At 40.2% G+C, this 17,417-nt stretch overlaps 2 protein-coding genes across 2 annotated transcripts; one reads left to right on the forward strand and one right to left on the reverse strand.

Annotated features, from left to right (window-relative positions):
• Nucleotides 1-4,856: 4,856 nt before the first annotated feature.
• LOC128378678 (uncharacterized) lies at nucleotides 4,857-13,266 on the reverse strand (the record flags this gene model as incomplete). Its single annotated transcript, XM_053338247.1, has 5 exons — nucleotides 4,857-4,887; nucleotides 5,184-5,263; nucleotides 5,557-5,897; nucleotides 7,284-7,607; nucleotides 12,936-13,266. Coding segments are annotated over 5 exons (1,107 nt in total), but the record flags the coding sequence as incomplete, so codon positions are not given.
• Nucleotides 13,267-13,531: 265 nt separating this feature from the next.
• On the forward strand, nucleotides 13,532-16,279 carry LOC128378680 (uncharacterized; the record flags this gene model as incomplete). The annotated part of the gene is given in 2 exon segments (XM_053338248.1): nucleotides 13,532-14,385; nucleotides 14,387-16,279. Coding segments are annotated over 2 exon segments (2,688 nt in total), but the record flags the coding sequence as incomplete, so codon positions are not given.
• Nucleotides 16,280-17,417: the final 1,138 nt, after the last annotated feature.

A 17,417-nucleotide genomic window follows, 5' to 3' on the forward strand; every position in this document is an offset into this window, starting at 1 on the left:
GCTTAAGGTTCTTGCAGGGCCACGTTATGACGTTACTGCATACGCCAGTTATGTTCGCTGCTTTCCCATAAAGCAGGCATGTCAAACTCATTCCACAAAGGGCCATGTGGCTGCAGGTTTTCATTCCAACCAAGCAGGAGCACACATGCACACCAATCAGCTGACTGAAGAGTGAGTTCAGCGGATTAAATGAGTCGAGCCTGGTGTGCTCCTGCTTGGTTGGAATGAAAACCTGCAGCCACATGGCCCTTTGTGGAATGAGTTTGACACCTATGCCATAAAGCCTTGCACAAACTCCAGAGCAACAACAACAATGGCAGACTAGCATTTGTACAGCTGTCGCTCCTGGCTCGCATCCAAACACGGCAGAGATGGCATTGGCATTGAGATGGTTGTTAGCCGGCAGAGCACAGCTAACTCACAACGCATGAATTTCAACATCGGTCAAATGTTCAAGGGATAATTCACTCCTTATCTATTCACCATACGGTCTTGTTTGTTGTGGTTGGTCTCAATAACCCCGCCCCCTAACGTAAGCGGTTCCTTCTTCTAGTCCAGCAAAGAACTGGTGCCACTCTGGAACCGTTTTTTCTGGCCTGGCCAGTTCTTTGTCTGTGTGAACAGGAAAACCGGTTCCAAATTAAGCACTGGCCCCGAACAAGCACTGGAACTGCTTTGGTGTGAAAGGGGTAAAATAGGAGTATTGCTTTTAAATTAACATCTATTATCATGGTTAACTTACAAAAATGAAATGAAAAGTCTAGAAGTACTTTCAATTCAATAGATCTAATACAATGTCATATATCCACAGAGAAAGAATTATTATGTGAAGTATATTGAAATAAGAGTCCAATAAACAACAATCTTAAAAGGATGCATTACATTTTCATACAAAACTGTGATTACATGACATGTTCAAAGGCAAGATTTTGTCTAGTCATAACATGATACATGCAATAGTTTGTGCTATAAATATATAAACACATGCAATAACAATAAAAAACAACAAAAATTATAATGAAAAACAAATACTATAAAAGTTGCACATATGACAAATACAAACCAAACCCCACTTACCATCTTTGGAAAAATCCCACATAGTCTTCCACGCTTCTATTTCGGTTGCGGCTTCAAAGAGCTGCATCTTCAAATACTTGTTTGCCTGTCTCTCCGCTTGATAAAGCCGCACATACTTCCCCAGAAGAGACAAAATTCTGGTAAACAGCATCAGACTCCTCTGGAACAAGCTGCTCCTTGACATATCTTCTTCTCGTAATATGTACTGCCAAAGAACACATAAGACATTATAAATTACTATCACATCACCACATACCACTTATTCATTACAACACATTTTTCAAATAATACCATACTCAAGCAAACATCATACACACAACAGATACAAACAATACAATAATGTATTCCCTCAAACATACCTAATAAAACAATTATTCTAAAAATTAAGTATCCTAAACACTATACGCTTATCAGTATCTAACTCATGTGACTAAATAAAGCCAATATCAAAATATGTCTCACACTAAATAATTGGCACTCCCCGCGCAGCCGTTCACTCTCTGGGTCATCGATGTGAGGGAAGTAGAAGGGGGAAGACACTGCCATCTATAACATTATGGACAAGAAACCAACAAGTTACACATATAATTAGCATACATTGTACTCTAAACAATTACCACAACTTACAGTACCGCTAAAAAACGAATAAAATGAGTAGATAAATAAAAATGTACTCCTACTATAGTTACAAATTAAAAAGGGAAACAAACAAACAACTACATTTGATATACAACACCAAAAAAATAAATAAAAAGAAAAACTCAAATTCCTTAAAACATACAATAATTACAAAATAATAACAAATAGACACTAATTAACTATCAAAGTGAAAACTATCACAAAACACTACACTACACTAACAATGTAACTATATATTCAGCAGAATTATGTAATCATTATAAAAACACTAGGGTAGGGACACGCTAAAGCCCATCCCCCAACATTTACTATTAGCTTTCTCATAACCAACAACTAAAAAGAAAAACTAAATACGTTGGAAATCAACCGTTAACAAATACATGGTGCATAAAGACTCGCAACAACATGTAGCTGAAACATCACTTAAACACAATACCTCTATAATCACACATGTTAAAACAAAAGGGGAAAATAAACTTCATGCAAACGGTAACAAACATGGCGTAGTTAGAAACTAACACTATTGACTACTAAAATCAACACAAACACCAAAAAACCCTTCCAAATGAGACCACAAAAATATCAAGAAACATAATAAAAGACTAGTGTAATAAAATTATGACACAGCCTTAAACAAAACGTAATTTTAACACATACTTACTTTAGAAACAAATGTCTTGACGAACAAAACCGAAACGTGTTCCCAATCTAAAACACATGTACCGTATGCAGCCTGCAGAAAGAGGCGGGACTAAAGGTTGCCCTCTAGGTCCGCCCACCTGTGTTTGTGATTGGTTGGCGGGTCTTAAAGCAGCTTGTGATTGATTGTCGGGTCTAAAGGTGGCTTGTGATTGGTACATGTCTGCAGCCCGCAGAAAGGGGCAATGGCGGGTCTGAAGATCGCTTGTGATCTGTGAAAGACATGGGCCTTGCAGATCCCCGAGCTTTCCTGGCTGTCAGGCCCGGGCGAGGAACCTCCATGGCCGGCCAGAGGGAATGAAGTTTGCCTGTGGGATCAATGTCCACTCATTTTTCTGATTATCTTCAACTCAAGTGTGCAAAATACAAATTATCTGACATTAGCTGTGCAGTGTATTATGTTTTTATATTACACATTATATATATACACACATTTCCTGCTACATTCAGATGTATATGGTCAGAATATTCTAAGAGTTACATTATACACTATGCACACTATTTTAATCTTTATATCTATACTTATATTACTGTAAGAATTTTATTTATATGTAATATATACATATAAAATAATATATATATATATATATACTCTGTTGCAGATTTATGATCATGTGTTACAAAGACTTTGTTTACTGACTTTAGAATTTTAGAGCAGCACAAGTGCACTATTGAATGTATAGTAGTAATGACTCTTATTTGTCTGGGAGATTAACTATATGGTGGACAGGCCGGGGAAAAAACAAGCAATAATAGATTTTAACAGGTCAAAGATATACACACAGTTCATATACAGTCTATGAGTTCATAGAATATTTGTGTATCACACTCATACCAATCATAATCAACATTTAACCCCGCCCACGAGCAATCACTAGCGAGCAATCACAATCACCCACATTTGATTTTGAACCAATCACAATCACATGTGTGCGCCCCTTTCTGCAGACAGGTATGCTTCATCTGAAATGGGAGTAAAGTAAACCATATACAGTCTATGGCAGAGGTCCTCAACAGGGGGTCCGCGGAGGTACTACAAGGGGGTCGTGAAAGTTTTGGTTGATTAGACATTATTTTTATATTCCCCCTTGCAATTTTTTCCACAAATTGAAATGTTTGAAATACACATTAACATGAATCCAACACACTGTAGTGAACAGATAAATGGAGGCAGAAGACGTCTTTCAGTTAGCAATGTAGTGATGTGTCAGTCGCGAACGATCCTGCTCTAAGAGCCGGCTCTCTGAAGTGAACGACAGGAGCCGTCTCCTCATTTGGAGCCGATTTAGTTTTTTTTTTTTTTTTCCTCCACTTGTTTTGGTGAAAGCCACAGGTGATTGGTCAAGATGTGTGGCAGCAACTGCGTGTCCATGGATCCACAGAGAGTATCCACTAACTCTTCCACTTTCCCATGGACAGAAAGTTCCACAGAATGGAATATAACGCTGTCCTGTCAGAAACCACAATTCTTGACCCAAGATTCAAAATGCTGGCTTTTAATGACAATAGAGCGGTGGATGAAGCTCTTCAGAGAATAACAGCAGCAGCAGCAAGATCTAGCCAGTCAACTCCACTGCAAGGGGGCCAAGAGGGAGAAGAAGCAGCAGAGCATGAACAAGAGGAGCCACAAGGATCTGCTGTTTGGAGGTTCTTTGAAGAACGAGCAAGTGGAGACACTACAAGAAGGAATCCCTCAGCAGACGCAATACTGGAAGTGAGATCATATCTCGAGGAGCCCCTTTTCCAGAGAAGTGCAGACCCACTAACCTGGTGGGAGACCAAGGGTCTAGTCTACTGACGTCTCACACATGTGATGGCAAGGAGACTGTGTATTGTAGCAACATCTGTACCCTCAGAGAGAATCTTCCCCAAAACAGGCCAGATAATAACAGAAAGAAGAAACAGGATCAGCCCCTCAAAGCTGAGGCACTTGGTTTTTCTCAATACCAATCTTCGCTAAAGATTTTGTTGTGTCATTCTGTGAGTTTGTTCAGGTTGCTACAATGTAAATAGTCCATCTTCTTGCACATGTGCAACCAGTGAATTTTCTGTTTTGTTTTTTTTAAACACTGGTCTTTGTTTTTATAACCTACTTTATAATTTATTTTTCTAAGCATTCTGTTCAAGTGTTCAGTAAATAAAGCCATATAAATGAAACATATTTTATATAGTGTATGTTTTTTACATTAGTAATTCATTTTACACATAGTTTTGCATTATTTTTGGTGATAAATATACTTTAAGCAACAGAAAATCTGAGGAGCCACCAAAAAGAGTAGGAATTCCCATCACTATAGCAATGCACACATTCAGTGATACACAGGAGCTCTTTCAAGCTGGGCACCGGGCACTATAGGACCAGTTTAATATAAAACAATTAAACAATTTTATACAATATAAGTTGGGGGTCCCCGCTCCATCTCTCCATCAGTTTGGGGGTCCTAGGCCTGGAAAACGTTGAAGACCCCAGGTCTATGGAGTAAACATGTTATCACACCAATGACGTCACATGATACGACCTACTGAAACATGAAACCAGTACAATACTACAATCAAACTTAAAGAGAAACACAGCTCATGAAAATAATATTACATACACTGATCTACAAGTGCTCAAATCCCAAGAAAAAAAACTAATTACACTAAATAATTGTAAAAAACTATTTTCAAAGCCTTGCTACAAAATATAGAAAATATAATAGTCTAAATTACGCCTTTATTTCATCAGAGCATGACAATGTGTAGGTGCTGCTGTGGTTTCTCCTGACAGATAGCTATCACAAAACATGAACTCCATCTTGTGGCGAAACTTAGTTACTACATCAACAATGTCCAATGGCTGTGTAATCTAGTTGGAGCATGATAATTGTTAATATCATACAAACAAAATTAGCAGAAAATGGTAAACCGAACTATACACAAATCAGGATCTCACACAATAAATCAAATAGTAGGGGGTATATTTTTGAAAGCCTCTATTCTATGCATGTTAAAGCAAACTGAGATTATAAATACTTGCAGACACATATGACAGAGATCTGCACTCTTCTAATTCAACATGTGGGAACCTCATAAGTTTTGATAAATATCCTGCTGTCCAATATAAATATCCACAGTTTGTTCCCAAAGTAAGTGGTTTACATGTTCTACATTTTCATAGTCATAGTCATCATCACTGTGTATGTCTTCTTCTTCTTCCTCTCTGTTGTCCTCTACAGTGACCTCCTCCATTATTATGTAATTTGCATCAATGACTATGTCTTCATAATCATGATCTTCATTGTCTGGCTGCTCATAATCATCACTGTCCTCTTCCTCTGCTACTGTCACTTGCTCTTTGATCGAGGGCTCTTTCACGGCTTGGGTTATGGGATGTTTGGCTCGTTGTCTTCTCCTGCAGACCAGACAGGCCACCAACAAGACCAGCAGGAACAGCAGCAGACTCCCAACAGCTACTGAAGACACCAGCAGCAACAAAGGGACTATAGGAGGAAATAACAAAAACGAAATTACTGTTCATCTTCAAAGCATACCTGAAATTCTACACTTGTACGAGGATATTGTATGTTTTCTGACTATATCCATGCCCTATTAACTAAATTATTGCTAAATCTCTGTTCAGGCTCAGCCTAAGCCTAACCTTAACCCAAACTTTAAATAAGACTGACAGAGCTCCAGAGATATCACCTAAAGTTTAGGTTAAAGTGAACAACCTGATAAATATGTGTTTACTTGTTTGTGAACTTTTTTAACCCAAGGCAACTGGACTTGTTTTAGATTCTTTGAAACATCCTCTCATCCTAAAGACAGTTTCAGTTTTGACTGACTGGGTGGGGTCAGGGTCAGGCATTAACCATCGTAAGGATTAACACGTTGGGTTTCACATACAACTATGTCATTCACACATGTTATTTACACGTGTCATCACATATGAACAGTTCCCTTTTTTAGTTTTTTTTAGTTTCTTCACAAGTGTCAGTGTTACATATAGTGATCCTGCATGTTTTTGCATCCACTCACATTTTCATTGACATTGTATATGATTGTACCATCTTTAAAACTCGCTTTACATGTGAACAAACCTCAACAAAAAGTCATATATGCAGACCATTTGGTTGCTGTTAATGACAGAAGACTTAATCCAGTAAAAAGCTTCATTAACTTAACATCAATTTTTACCCCTTTTTAATGAAAAACAAAACATAACATTACAGTCAAGTAAATTAAAGTCAGCACTCACAATGCCTCAAAGTCAGTACAGCACATGACACCCTCTGTCCTAAGGCACAGGTTCATTGAACTTGGCACAGTCTGTTCTCTATTTTTCCTACATCACTACTCATAATCATATCGCTTAACAACAATAACTGTCCTCACCATCTCTATGCACGCACCAGTAAATTAAATCAGTATAAGAACAGCTGCTTTGGTGAAAGGTCTTTGGTCTTTTGTTTTTCTCAGTTTAGTTAGTAAGCTCAATAAAATACAAACCACATAAGTTTCTGTTCAGATTTGTTTTCATGCTCGCCCACATTGTTTTGTGTGTTTCTGTTTGTGTCTCTGTGTCCATATATCTAACTCATATTGAGGCTTGTTTGTGTGGTGGGAGGAGAATTAGTAAGAAACTGTGCCTGATTCTAAACTTAAGTTGTTGATGATTACAGTGTATGTGAACCCACAAACTTAGTCCTGCAGTGAAGAAGTGTGGAAAGTAATTAACCCCAGTGGGTCAGTCACCATCTTTAGTTGTGTTTAAGTTCATAATATAAACAGGTTAGAGGGGCATTGTCATAAAATTGACAAATGTATCTTTTAGTGATGTTCATAAAATATAACAATGCTTAGTTTAAATTCTACAGTCTACTTACATTTAATGGTAACAGTAATCGGTGCTGTCTCTGGTGAACTGAAGTTCAGTCTGGACAGAGTGACTTCATACACACAGCTGTAGTTGCCCTCATGTTCATACTCAGCTACAGGGAATTTAAAGGAGGCTGAGAGGTTGACTGCAGATTTGGTGTTGGTGATGTTGGAGCCAGAGAAGGTGAGCAAGAAACGGCCTTCATGATAGTTGGAGTTAATGGAGCAGGTCAAGACAAAGCTGTAGCCCCTAGTGACCTCTGCACCTTCAGGACCCCAGACCAGTCCTCCATTAGGAGATGTCAGGGAGATATTGGGCTGCTGCAGTGGCACTGAGTACAAAAGGGGAAACAAGATTTAAAATTTAAAAAATAAATTTGCAGCAAAGATAAGATTTATTCTAAACTTAGCTACATTATTCTGAAAATAGTTTCACAAAGTCTAAAACAAAGGAATTTTTTATAGACAGAAAATGGAGAACAACTACAAAATCAAAGAACAAAGTTACTTGTTAATGGATCAGTGAATCTGTGGACAGTGGAGCAGGGACTCTGGGATCACCTCAGAGAAAAAAGCAGTTTGACTGTCTATGTAAGATTTCTCTCACTGAATTGTTAGACTGATATTAATTACTATTGCTGGTTATGCCTGAGTTCTTTAAACAATAACCTTTTCAGACACAACTTTTAAAGATCATGGTAAAAAAAAAACACTACAATTTGATTTGTTGAGATAGTAAAATGCTTTTTATCTTGTGAAAAAGACAAATTTGGTAGGGTTTTGATGTTGTGCTTTGTTTCCTCACATGAACAAACAACACCAGCATCCTCTCCGTGTCCACAGTTGTTTGTCCCAAATCCTCTGTGTTGACACTCAGTTAGAGACTTTTCACTGCCTGAACAGCTCACATCATCAAGCCAGATTTCTCCTGTTCCTTCACCAAAGTGAGCTGATCCAGGGGCACTGAGTGATGGCCCACAGCCCAGCTGTCTGCAAACAACTTTAGCATCATTTAAATCCCAGCTGTCATCACAGACTGTTCCCCAGGTGGAGTTGTGATAGATTTCAACTCTTCCAGAGCACTGAGTGGACCCAGATCCAGCTAATCTGATCTGCTGACCTATCAGACACAAAACAAGAAATTTACAAAATTTCACAAATGATGTAAACTAAAAATGACTCTATGCATCACACAGGGAAATGGACTGACCTGCAGCAGTTGAAGTTGAAGTGAGGAGAAGAAAGACTATAGGAAAGAAAAAACACGACATGGCTCATTGTATGAGCTGAAAAGTGCTGATATAAGAAAAGGCCTATTTAAATTAAACAAGAATCTTTCAAATTTAAATTCAAATATAAAAGTCCTCCTCCTCTAAACTCTGTGTACAGTCTGTCTTTTACAATGCAGTTTTAGAAAATACTTAAAACCACAATGTACAGAAACATTTCACACTGCTTGCCCTGCCCACGGTACTTCTTCTTTTTCTTTCTGGTGCTTTTTTCTTAGTAAAGTAAAACCACAATGTGAAAGGAACAAAAGCTGCAGAACTCAAGCGACACATTCATGTATGAATATACAAAACTCACTCTTAAATGTATACTTCAGTTATGAGTTATTACCTATGAGTTGTGTATTAGGTTATCCACATATTTACTCTATGTATATTTACTAAGTTTTAATTTTTAATCCATATCATATTTTTAATTAAAAAAATTAACATGCTGATCCACGATTGTCTGAGTAGAGGATAATACCGCGAGCAGGTTAGCACAGAACACACACAAACATTGAACTTAAATATTGGTATGTTAAAAATATCTGTATTATCTGACGTTGTCTGAAACTGAAATTTCAATAAAACAGTTGTTCACAAAAGAAACTTTGCACCAAATGTATGCCTTATGTCTTCATTACTGCATATTTGGTTTTGCAGTAATCCTAAAGTCTCAACTCAACTCAACTCAACTTTATTTATATAGCACTTTAAAACAACCACAGCTGAAACAAAGTGCTGTACATAAATACATAAAAACAACACAGGGAACGTAAAACAATTAACAGGAAATAAATAATAAGATAATTGTTTATTGTTTTTAAAATAATTAAAAACAATAAAACAATAATTAAAAACAAGCAAACCATAAAACACTAAAACAGGAGCAGAGTCTCATGCTCGGTTGAAAGCTAAGGAATAAAAATGGGTTTTAAGACGAGTTTTAAAAACGGACAGTGAGGGGGCTTGTCTAATATTTAAAGGAAGCTCGTTCCATAATTTAAGGAGCAGCTACAGAAAATGCCCTATCCCCTTCTACCTAAAGTAACGGTAAGTAATCAAGTTTTATGGCTTTATTAATGTGGCACTTGGACTACGTTACTGACTACATTTTTTAACAGGTAACTAGTAGGCTCATTGTATCGGAATACATTTTTAAAGTAACCCTCCCAACCCTGGAAACAAGGTTGATGAATCAAGTTAAAAGCCATAAAACCAAAATAATCAGCTGAAAGGTGCTAAAAGGCTAGCAAGCTGCAAGTGTTTTTCCATTACAAAGCATGGCAGGTAATGCAAATGCAGTAAGAACATGGCGTCTACAGCTCTTCATCAAACATATTCACTGTGGCTGTTTCTGTAGTGTGACTCACCACAATTAACTGCTGCTGTGAGGCTGCAGTGAAGACACGTTTTCTCATGGGCTGCCTTAGCCTGACTCTGCAAAAATGTGTCAATCTGGGCAGTTGTGGCTCAGTGGGTAGTCAGAAAGTTGACAGTTCAATTCCTGGCTCTTCCAATGCTTCCTTGGGCAAGATATTGCGGGATTTGCACCAATAGTGTGTGAATGGTTAGCATCCATCTGATGAGCAGGTTGGCCCCTCTTATCAGTGTATGAATGGGTGAATGTGACATGTAGTGTAAAAATTCTTTGAGTGGTCAAAAAGACTAGAAAAATACTGTATAAGTACAGTCCATTTACCATTTACTTTGACAGAAAAGGTGATAGTTGTATTTTATATTCATTATTGAGGTTGTAGTGGGTGGTGGTATTGTACAGAAGTACATAGTATTGAAACGTATTTATCCACCATTAGTCCCCGCCATTAAACATACATGAGAGTGATAAAATATTCAATGTTCAGCATTTTCTTTTCACTAATACATGGACGCCTTCATTTCTATTTAACTTTCCAGACCATGGCCTTACAACTTGATGATTGCGATTTTTGATTGAGCAATATACAAGGCAAGGCAAGGCAAGGCAAGGCAGCTTTATTTATACAGTGCATTTCATACCCAGGGGCAACTCAATGTGCTTTACATAAAACAAACATTTAACAGTAAGAATTGGAAGCATAAAGACATACAATTAAAAAAGAGAAATTAATAAAACCCAATTATAGTAAAAAAAAAAAAAAAGGAAAATAAATCATGTCTGAAAGGGGTTCTTGACACATAAAATAACATTATAGAACAATTGAATAAGACAATCAGTAGGCTTTAGAATTCTATTCACTTTACTGGGTTCTCAGCAAACAAAAAAATACACACAGACATAAGGATGCTTTGTTAGTTACATGTTTCTCATGCATCTCATCACTGCACATGCACAACAATGTGTGAGTGCTACTGTGGTTTCTCTTGACAGGTAGCAATCACAAAGCATGACCTCCATCTTGTGGTGAAACTTAGTTACTACATCAATAATGTCTAATACCTGTGTAATCAAGTTAGATTACAGACAAAAATAATCACATATATAGGGGGCATGGTTGTTTTAAAGCCACTTGTCTCACACTGTTTTACACATCTTAAAGAAAACTGAGATTATAAATGCTTGCAGAAACATGGCAGAGATGTGTACTCTTCTAGTTCAAGATCTGCTCCAGCCATTTTTCATTTATTCCACTATCTTGACAGTTCCAATACTTGGTCCTTTAATCATGGAAAGCACAGTAATACTGTTGACCTGTAGTTTTTATAAATATCCTGCTGTTCTCTATAAAAACCCACAGTTCAAAAAAATTAATCAGTTTAGCCCACATTTTCATAGTCATGTCCAGAATCACTGAATTTTGTGTCCTTTCTATTGTCCTTTACAGTGACCTCCAACACTTTTATGTAATTATTATCCACGTTCTCATAATCATGATCTTCGTCACTCTCTGGCTGCTCAACGTTTTCATAGTCCTCCACGTCCTCCTCATCTTTGTCATCATTGAGTTTCTGTTCAGTGAACCCTGGCTTAATGTTTTCATAGTCTCCCCCCTCCACCTCATCGTCATAACTGTTCACAACAGTGGCATCCCCTGAAACACAAGCATCAGAACAAAAATGTGTCATGAACAATTGTGAAATCAATTTGTTAAAAGTATAACATTCTTTGGACTAAAGTGTGTAATAAAAATTAAGGAATTGTAGGTTCTCGTGAGCACAGACTTGGACTAATGGCTGGATGTTTAGATCGTCTTCTTCTCCTGCAGACCAGATAGACCACCAACAAGACCAGCAGGAACAGCAGCAGACTCCCAGCAGCTACTGAAGATACCAGCAGCAACAAAGGGACTATAACAGAAAATAACATCATAGTAAGTTATTGTTCATCTTCTCTATATTGCTAAATATCTGTTCAGGCTATCCCTAATCCTATCCCTTAACCCTAACTTTAAATAAGCATGACAGAGCTCCATAAACCAGAGAAATCATCTAAAGTTTGGTACAAAACCTGATCATATTCATGCACTTGTCTGTGAACAATACAAATACTTTTTTTCAGTGCTTGTGTCAATGCTGTATAAAATGAGCCTCTATGTTTTTGCATGCACTAACGTTTCCATTGACATTGTACATGACTGTGCCACTTTTAAAGCTTGTGTTGTAATGTAGTGTTATGACTATACAAACATGCATCATCTGCATACAGTTGCATTTTAATCCCACAGCAGTCAGTGGTTCTCAAACTTTTTCACATCAAGGACTCCTAAACTGACACAAATTAAGTCCCAGTAAAATAGTTTTGTTTCGGAAAGTGTATGAAACCCATGACCAAAATAGTCATGCATTCTGTCATTATGTTACTTGAATTGTAGTGAAAATAAATCATTCCTTAGAACCCCCTTAAAGACTGGGTCGCTGGAGTTGATCTCAGTCACTTTAATCAATGATTGTGATTCCACCGAGAGCGCTGCAACATATTTCAGCAGCATCCCAGCAGCGGCTCTCCATACTGCAGCGCTATGAATCCACAGCTGGTCTAGTTTTGATGGAGCCGTTTTGATGGAGCCGTTTCAAAGTCGCATCAAGCTCAACAGAGCAGATTGCACCAGACAACTTTCAGTCAATTTTCAAAATAAAACAACAACAGACTCCCAATCATATTTCAGCGACAAACACAAATAAAACACACTTATAAAGACACCATAGAACTACGTAGCCTACTGACCCAGCATAGAAGCACAAAAAAGAAAATTACCAAAACAAAATTGGAGCAAATTAACAAAATCGGGCCATTTAGTTGTGCTGCCACTGCAGTAACTTTGTCCTCTAGTGAAGTGGCATCGAAAGTAATTAACACCAATGGTTCAGTCACCATTTTAAGTTGTGTTTAAGTTCACAATATAAATAGGGTATATGACTTTTACAAGCAAAATTCTACAGTCTACTTACATTTAATGATGACAATAACCAATGCTGTCTCTGGTGACTCCAGAGAGTCACGTCCGGACAGAGTGACTTCATACACACAGCTGTAGTTGCCCTCATGTTCATACTCAGCTACAGGGAAGTTAAAGGAGGCTGAGAGGTTGACTGCAGGTTTGGTGTTGGTGATGTTGGAGCCAGAGAAGATGAGCAAGAAACGGCCTTCATGATAGTTGGAGTTAATGGAGCAGGTCAAGACAAAGCTGTAGCCCCTCGTGACCTCTGCACCTTCAGGACCCCAGACCAGTCCTCCATTAGGAGATGTCAGGGAAATATTGGGCTGCTGCAGTGGCACTGAGTACAAAAGGGCAAACAAGATTTTAAAAAAGTGTCATTTTTAAATCAGTAAAGATGAGATTTATTCTGAACTCTTCAAATTAAACCTACATTGTTCTAAAAATTTTATTTTATTTAAAGAATTAATCTACATGCATTTTTTTTAAATGTGAGATAATTCAAGGAAAAAACACACAAGAACAAAGAACAAAGAGGATAATGATTCTGACTTGGAGCTGGCGTGTGACACTGGAATAATTATAGATTTTTCAGAGTGTAATTAATTTATAACCCTCAGAAGAGCAGAGTGGCATCGGAGACGGGCAAAGGAAAGAGCGAAAAGGCGCGCTGCATTCCTAGCTAACCCCTTTGGGTTTACCAAACAGCTGCTAGGCCAGAAGCGCAGTGGACATCTAACCTGTGCAAAAGAGGAGGTAGACTCGTACCTCCACGAAACATACAGTGATGCAGTGAGGGAGGAGGATTTGGGTGAATTCAGAGACCTGATCAAGCCACCTGAGCCAACCTGTGAGTTTAACATCAAGGCCCCCACCTGGAAAGAAACTCAGTCAGTGGTCAAAGCTGCAAGGAACAACTCGGCTCCTGGACCCAATGGTATACCCTACCTGGTGTACAAGAGGTGCCCCAAGCTCCTGAACCATCTCTGGAAAATCCTAAGGGCAATCTGGAGGCGAGGGATTGTTGCCCACCAATGGAGATCCGCAGAAGGGGTGTGGGTTCCGAAGGAAGAGAGGTCCACCACCATCGAGCAGTTTAGGACCATCTCGCTGCTCAATGTCGAGGGGAAGATATTTTTCAGTATCCTTTCCCACCGGCTGTCAGACTTCCTACTTCGAAACCAGTACATTGACACTTCAGTGCAAAAGGGTGGGATCCCAGGGGTACCAGGGTGCCTGGAACACAGTGGAGTGGTGACACAGCTGATAAGAGAGGCCCGAGAGGGGAAAGGGAACCTATCTGTGCTTTGGCTGGATCTAGCTAATGCATACGGCTCCATACCCCACAAGCTGGTGGAGGTGGCATTGGAGAGGCACCATGTCCCATGTAACATCAAGGCCTTAATCATGGACTACTATAACAGCTTCCACCTCAGATTCACTTCTGGTGCAGTTACATCAGAGCCACCGGCTTGAGAAAGGGATCATCACTGGATGTACCATTTCAGTGATTCTCTTTGCCTTGGCCATGAACATGCTGGTCAAGTCAGCCGAGCCGGAGTGCAGAGGGCCCACAACCAAGTCCGGCATCCGTCAGCCCCCCATCAGGGCGTTTATGGACGACCTGACTGTGACAACAACATCAGTACCAGGGTGCAGATGGATCCTCCAGGGCCTGGAGAAGCTTACCACCTGGGCCCGCATGCGCTTCAAACCAGAGAAATCCAGGTCTCTAGTCCTTAAGGGAGGGAAGGTGACTGACCGGTTCAGCTTCTTCCTTGGAGACACCCAGATTCCATCCGTCACAGAGAAGCCTGTGAAAAGCCTGGGGAAGATCTTCGACTGCTCCCTGAGGGATACAGCTTCCATCAGGGCCACCAATGAACAACTCGATGGCTGGCTAAAGGCAGTGGACAAATCTGGTCTCCCGGGGAAGTTCAAGGCATGGGTGTACCAGCATGGCATCCTGCCCAGGATATTATGGCCATTGCTGGTGTATGAATTTCCCATGTCCACCGTGGAAGGGTTTGAGCGGAGGGTCAGTAGCCACCTCCGACGCTGGCTGGGGCTCCCTCGGAGTCTCAGCAGCCTTGCCCTCTACGGCAACAACAACAAGCTGAACCTACCAGTCAAGGGCCTCACGGAGGAGTTCATGGTTGCCAGAGCAAGGGAGGTCCTCCAGTACAGGGAATCGAAGGACCCAAAGGTGGCTCAAGCTGGCATTGAGGTCAGGACAGGCAGAAGGTGGAGGGCGCAAGAGGCGGTGGACCAGGCTGAAGCTCGGCTGTCCCACAAAGAGCTCGTGGGATCTGTGGCCACTGGCCGGGCAGGACTGGGAACCGTACCAACTACCCACCTCAGCAGGCTCCGGGGCAAGGATAGGCGGGACCGGGTCCAACTTGAGGTGCGGGCTGGAGTCGAGGAGCAGCGTGCTAGCCAGTGGGTGGGGCTAAGGCAACAGGGCGCGTGGACCAGATGGGAGGAAGCCATGAACAGAACCATCTCATGGCCGGAGTTGTGGAAGGCGGAACCACTCCGCATAAAATTCCTCATCCAGTCTGTTTACGACGTCCTCCCCAGCCCTTCAAACCTCTTCCTTTGGGGCAAGGTTGAAGCTCCATCATGTACCTTGTGCCAGGGAAGGGGAACGCTTGAACACATCCTCAGCAGCTGTCCTAGGGCACTTGGAGATGGTCGCTACCGCTGGCGCCACGACCAGGTACTGAAAGCAGTTGCTGAGTCCATCCACTGTGCCGTCGACTACAGCAAGCGCTTACCACCACCGAGGCACGGGAAGGCATTTGTGAAGGCTGGGGAAAAACCCCCTCCCCACCCAAAGGCCCAAACAGGACTGCTGGGAACAGCTAAGGACTGGCAGCTGAGGGTGGACTTAGGAAAACAGCTGAAGTTCCCCGAGAGCATCTTGAAAACCAGCCTGAGACCAGACATTGTGCTGCAATCTGAGTCTTCCAAGCAGGTTATCATGTTGGAGCTGACGGTGCCTTGGGAGGAGAGGATGGAGGAAGCCAGTGGGAGGAAGAGGGAGAAATATGCAGAGCTGGTGGAGGACTGCCGCAACAGGGGGTGGCGAGCAAGATGCTTGCCCATTGAAGTCGGGGGAAGGGGCTTTGCAGGGAAGTCACTCTGTAGAGCCTACAGTCTCCTAGGCATCACAGGGGCAAGGAAGAGGAGAGCCATCTGCTCAGCTACAGAGGCCGCTGAGAAAGCTTCTCGGTGGCTGTGGATCCAGAGGGACAAGGCGTGGACGAGCGCTTCTTGGACACAGGCCGGGAGCTGATCACTCCCGGTCGGGTCGCCTGGGTGAGGGGGTCTGAAGTTGAAAGACCCGAAACCCCCCGTGACCCCAGGTACTATCACTGATGATGTGTCCAAGAGTCTGCATCACGAGATGTATCCAACAACCATAGTCAAAACTGATTTGCTGTGAAAACTATGAAGTGATGAATAAAATTAATTTGATCATGTATTAATAAATATTGGCAAAACATAATTAAAAATTCTTATTCTTATTCTTATAACATAATGAAAAAAACAAAAAGCAAACAGAAATAACAAAGAGTACACTTGTTTTTATTTTTCTTCTAATATTTCAGCTTGTAATATGTTCTGTGCTCCAGTATTTTTAATACTCATATTACAATAAAGTTAACCATGAACAATCATGATGAAATGCAGTTTGATGTGTTATGATGTTTAGTTTTTTACTTGACTCTAACTTGTTGAATGTGTTTTTATTAAGTCATGTTATATATGTGTTATATGTGTGTAATACTAATTACCATTGCTTGTTATGAAGTATTTTTGAATTATTGAATAACTTTTTCTAAGACCATTTTTAAACATGATTGCAAAAACATACTAAATTGCTATTGTTCTGTATGTTATGTATATTCATTCTGTATTATTAGATTGTTATACAAATGCATCAATGTGTAAGCAGTTCATTGTAACTTTATACAAAGCTGGAAGTGCAAGATCATTGCCCCTGCTGTCCTGGCAGTGAGAGTAAAGGGGGCACTCAGGTGTGATTGGCTGACACAGACATGCAACATGATGCACAGAGAGGACGTTTTCTGATGGTCCACACCTCAAAAACACATTTTTTAATGGTCCAGTGCCCCTAATGGCCAGTACACCACTGAATCTGCTGCTGCAACTGTAAAACAGTGTACTGTAGTAATTGTTTTGTCACACAACCCCCATGAAATGATTATCACTATCAGAATTTGATCCATTTGGTTGAATAACATTTGGAAAGTCTACATAAGCCACATGATTAACAGCCAAACGAGCAATGCAGGAACGTCTAACCTGGTTTTTAAGATTTTAAAACTTCATATACTGTGAAATACAGAGAGATTTATCTGGTGGTGAGAAGCTTAATCAGCATTGTGAGAACTCAGTTGGCGAGAGCCTGTAACAAACATTCATTTTATATGTAAAAGTTCCACACTGCAGGTTTAAGTAATGTATT

This window comes from Scomber japonicus, chromosome 18 (genome assembly GCF_027409825.1).
Source record: "Scomber japonicus isolate fScoJap1 chromosome 18, fScoJap1.pri, whole genome shotgun sequence".
Lineage (NCBI taxonomy): Eukaryota > Metazoa > Chordata > Actinopteri > Scombriformes > Scombridae > Scomber > Scomber japonicus.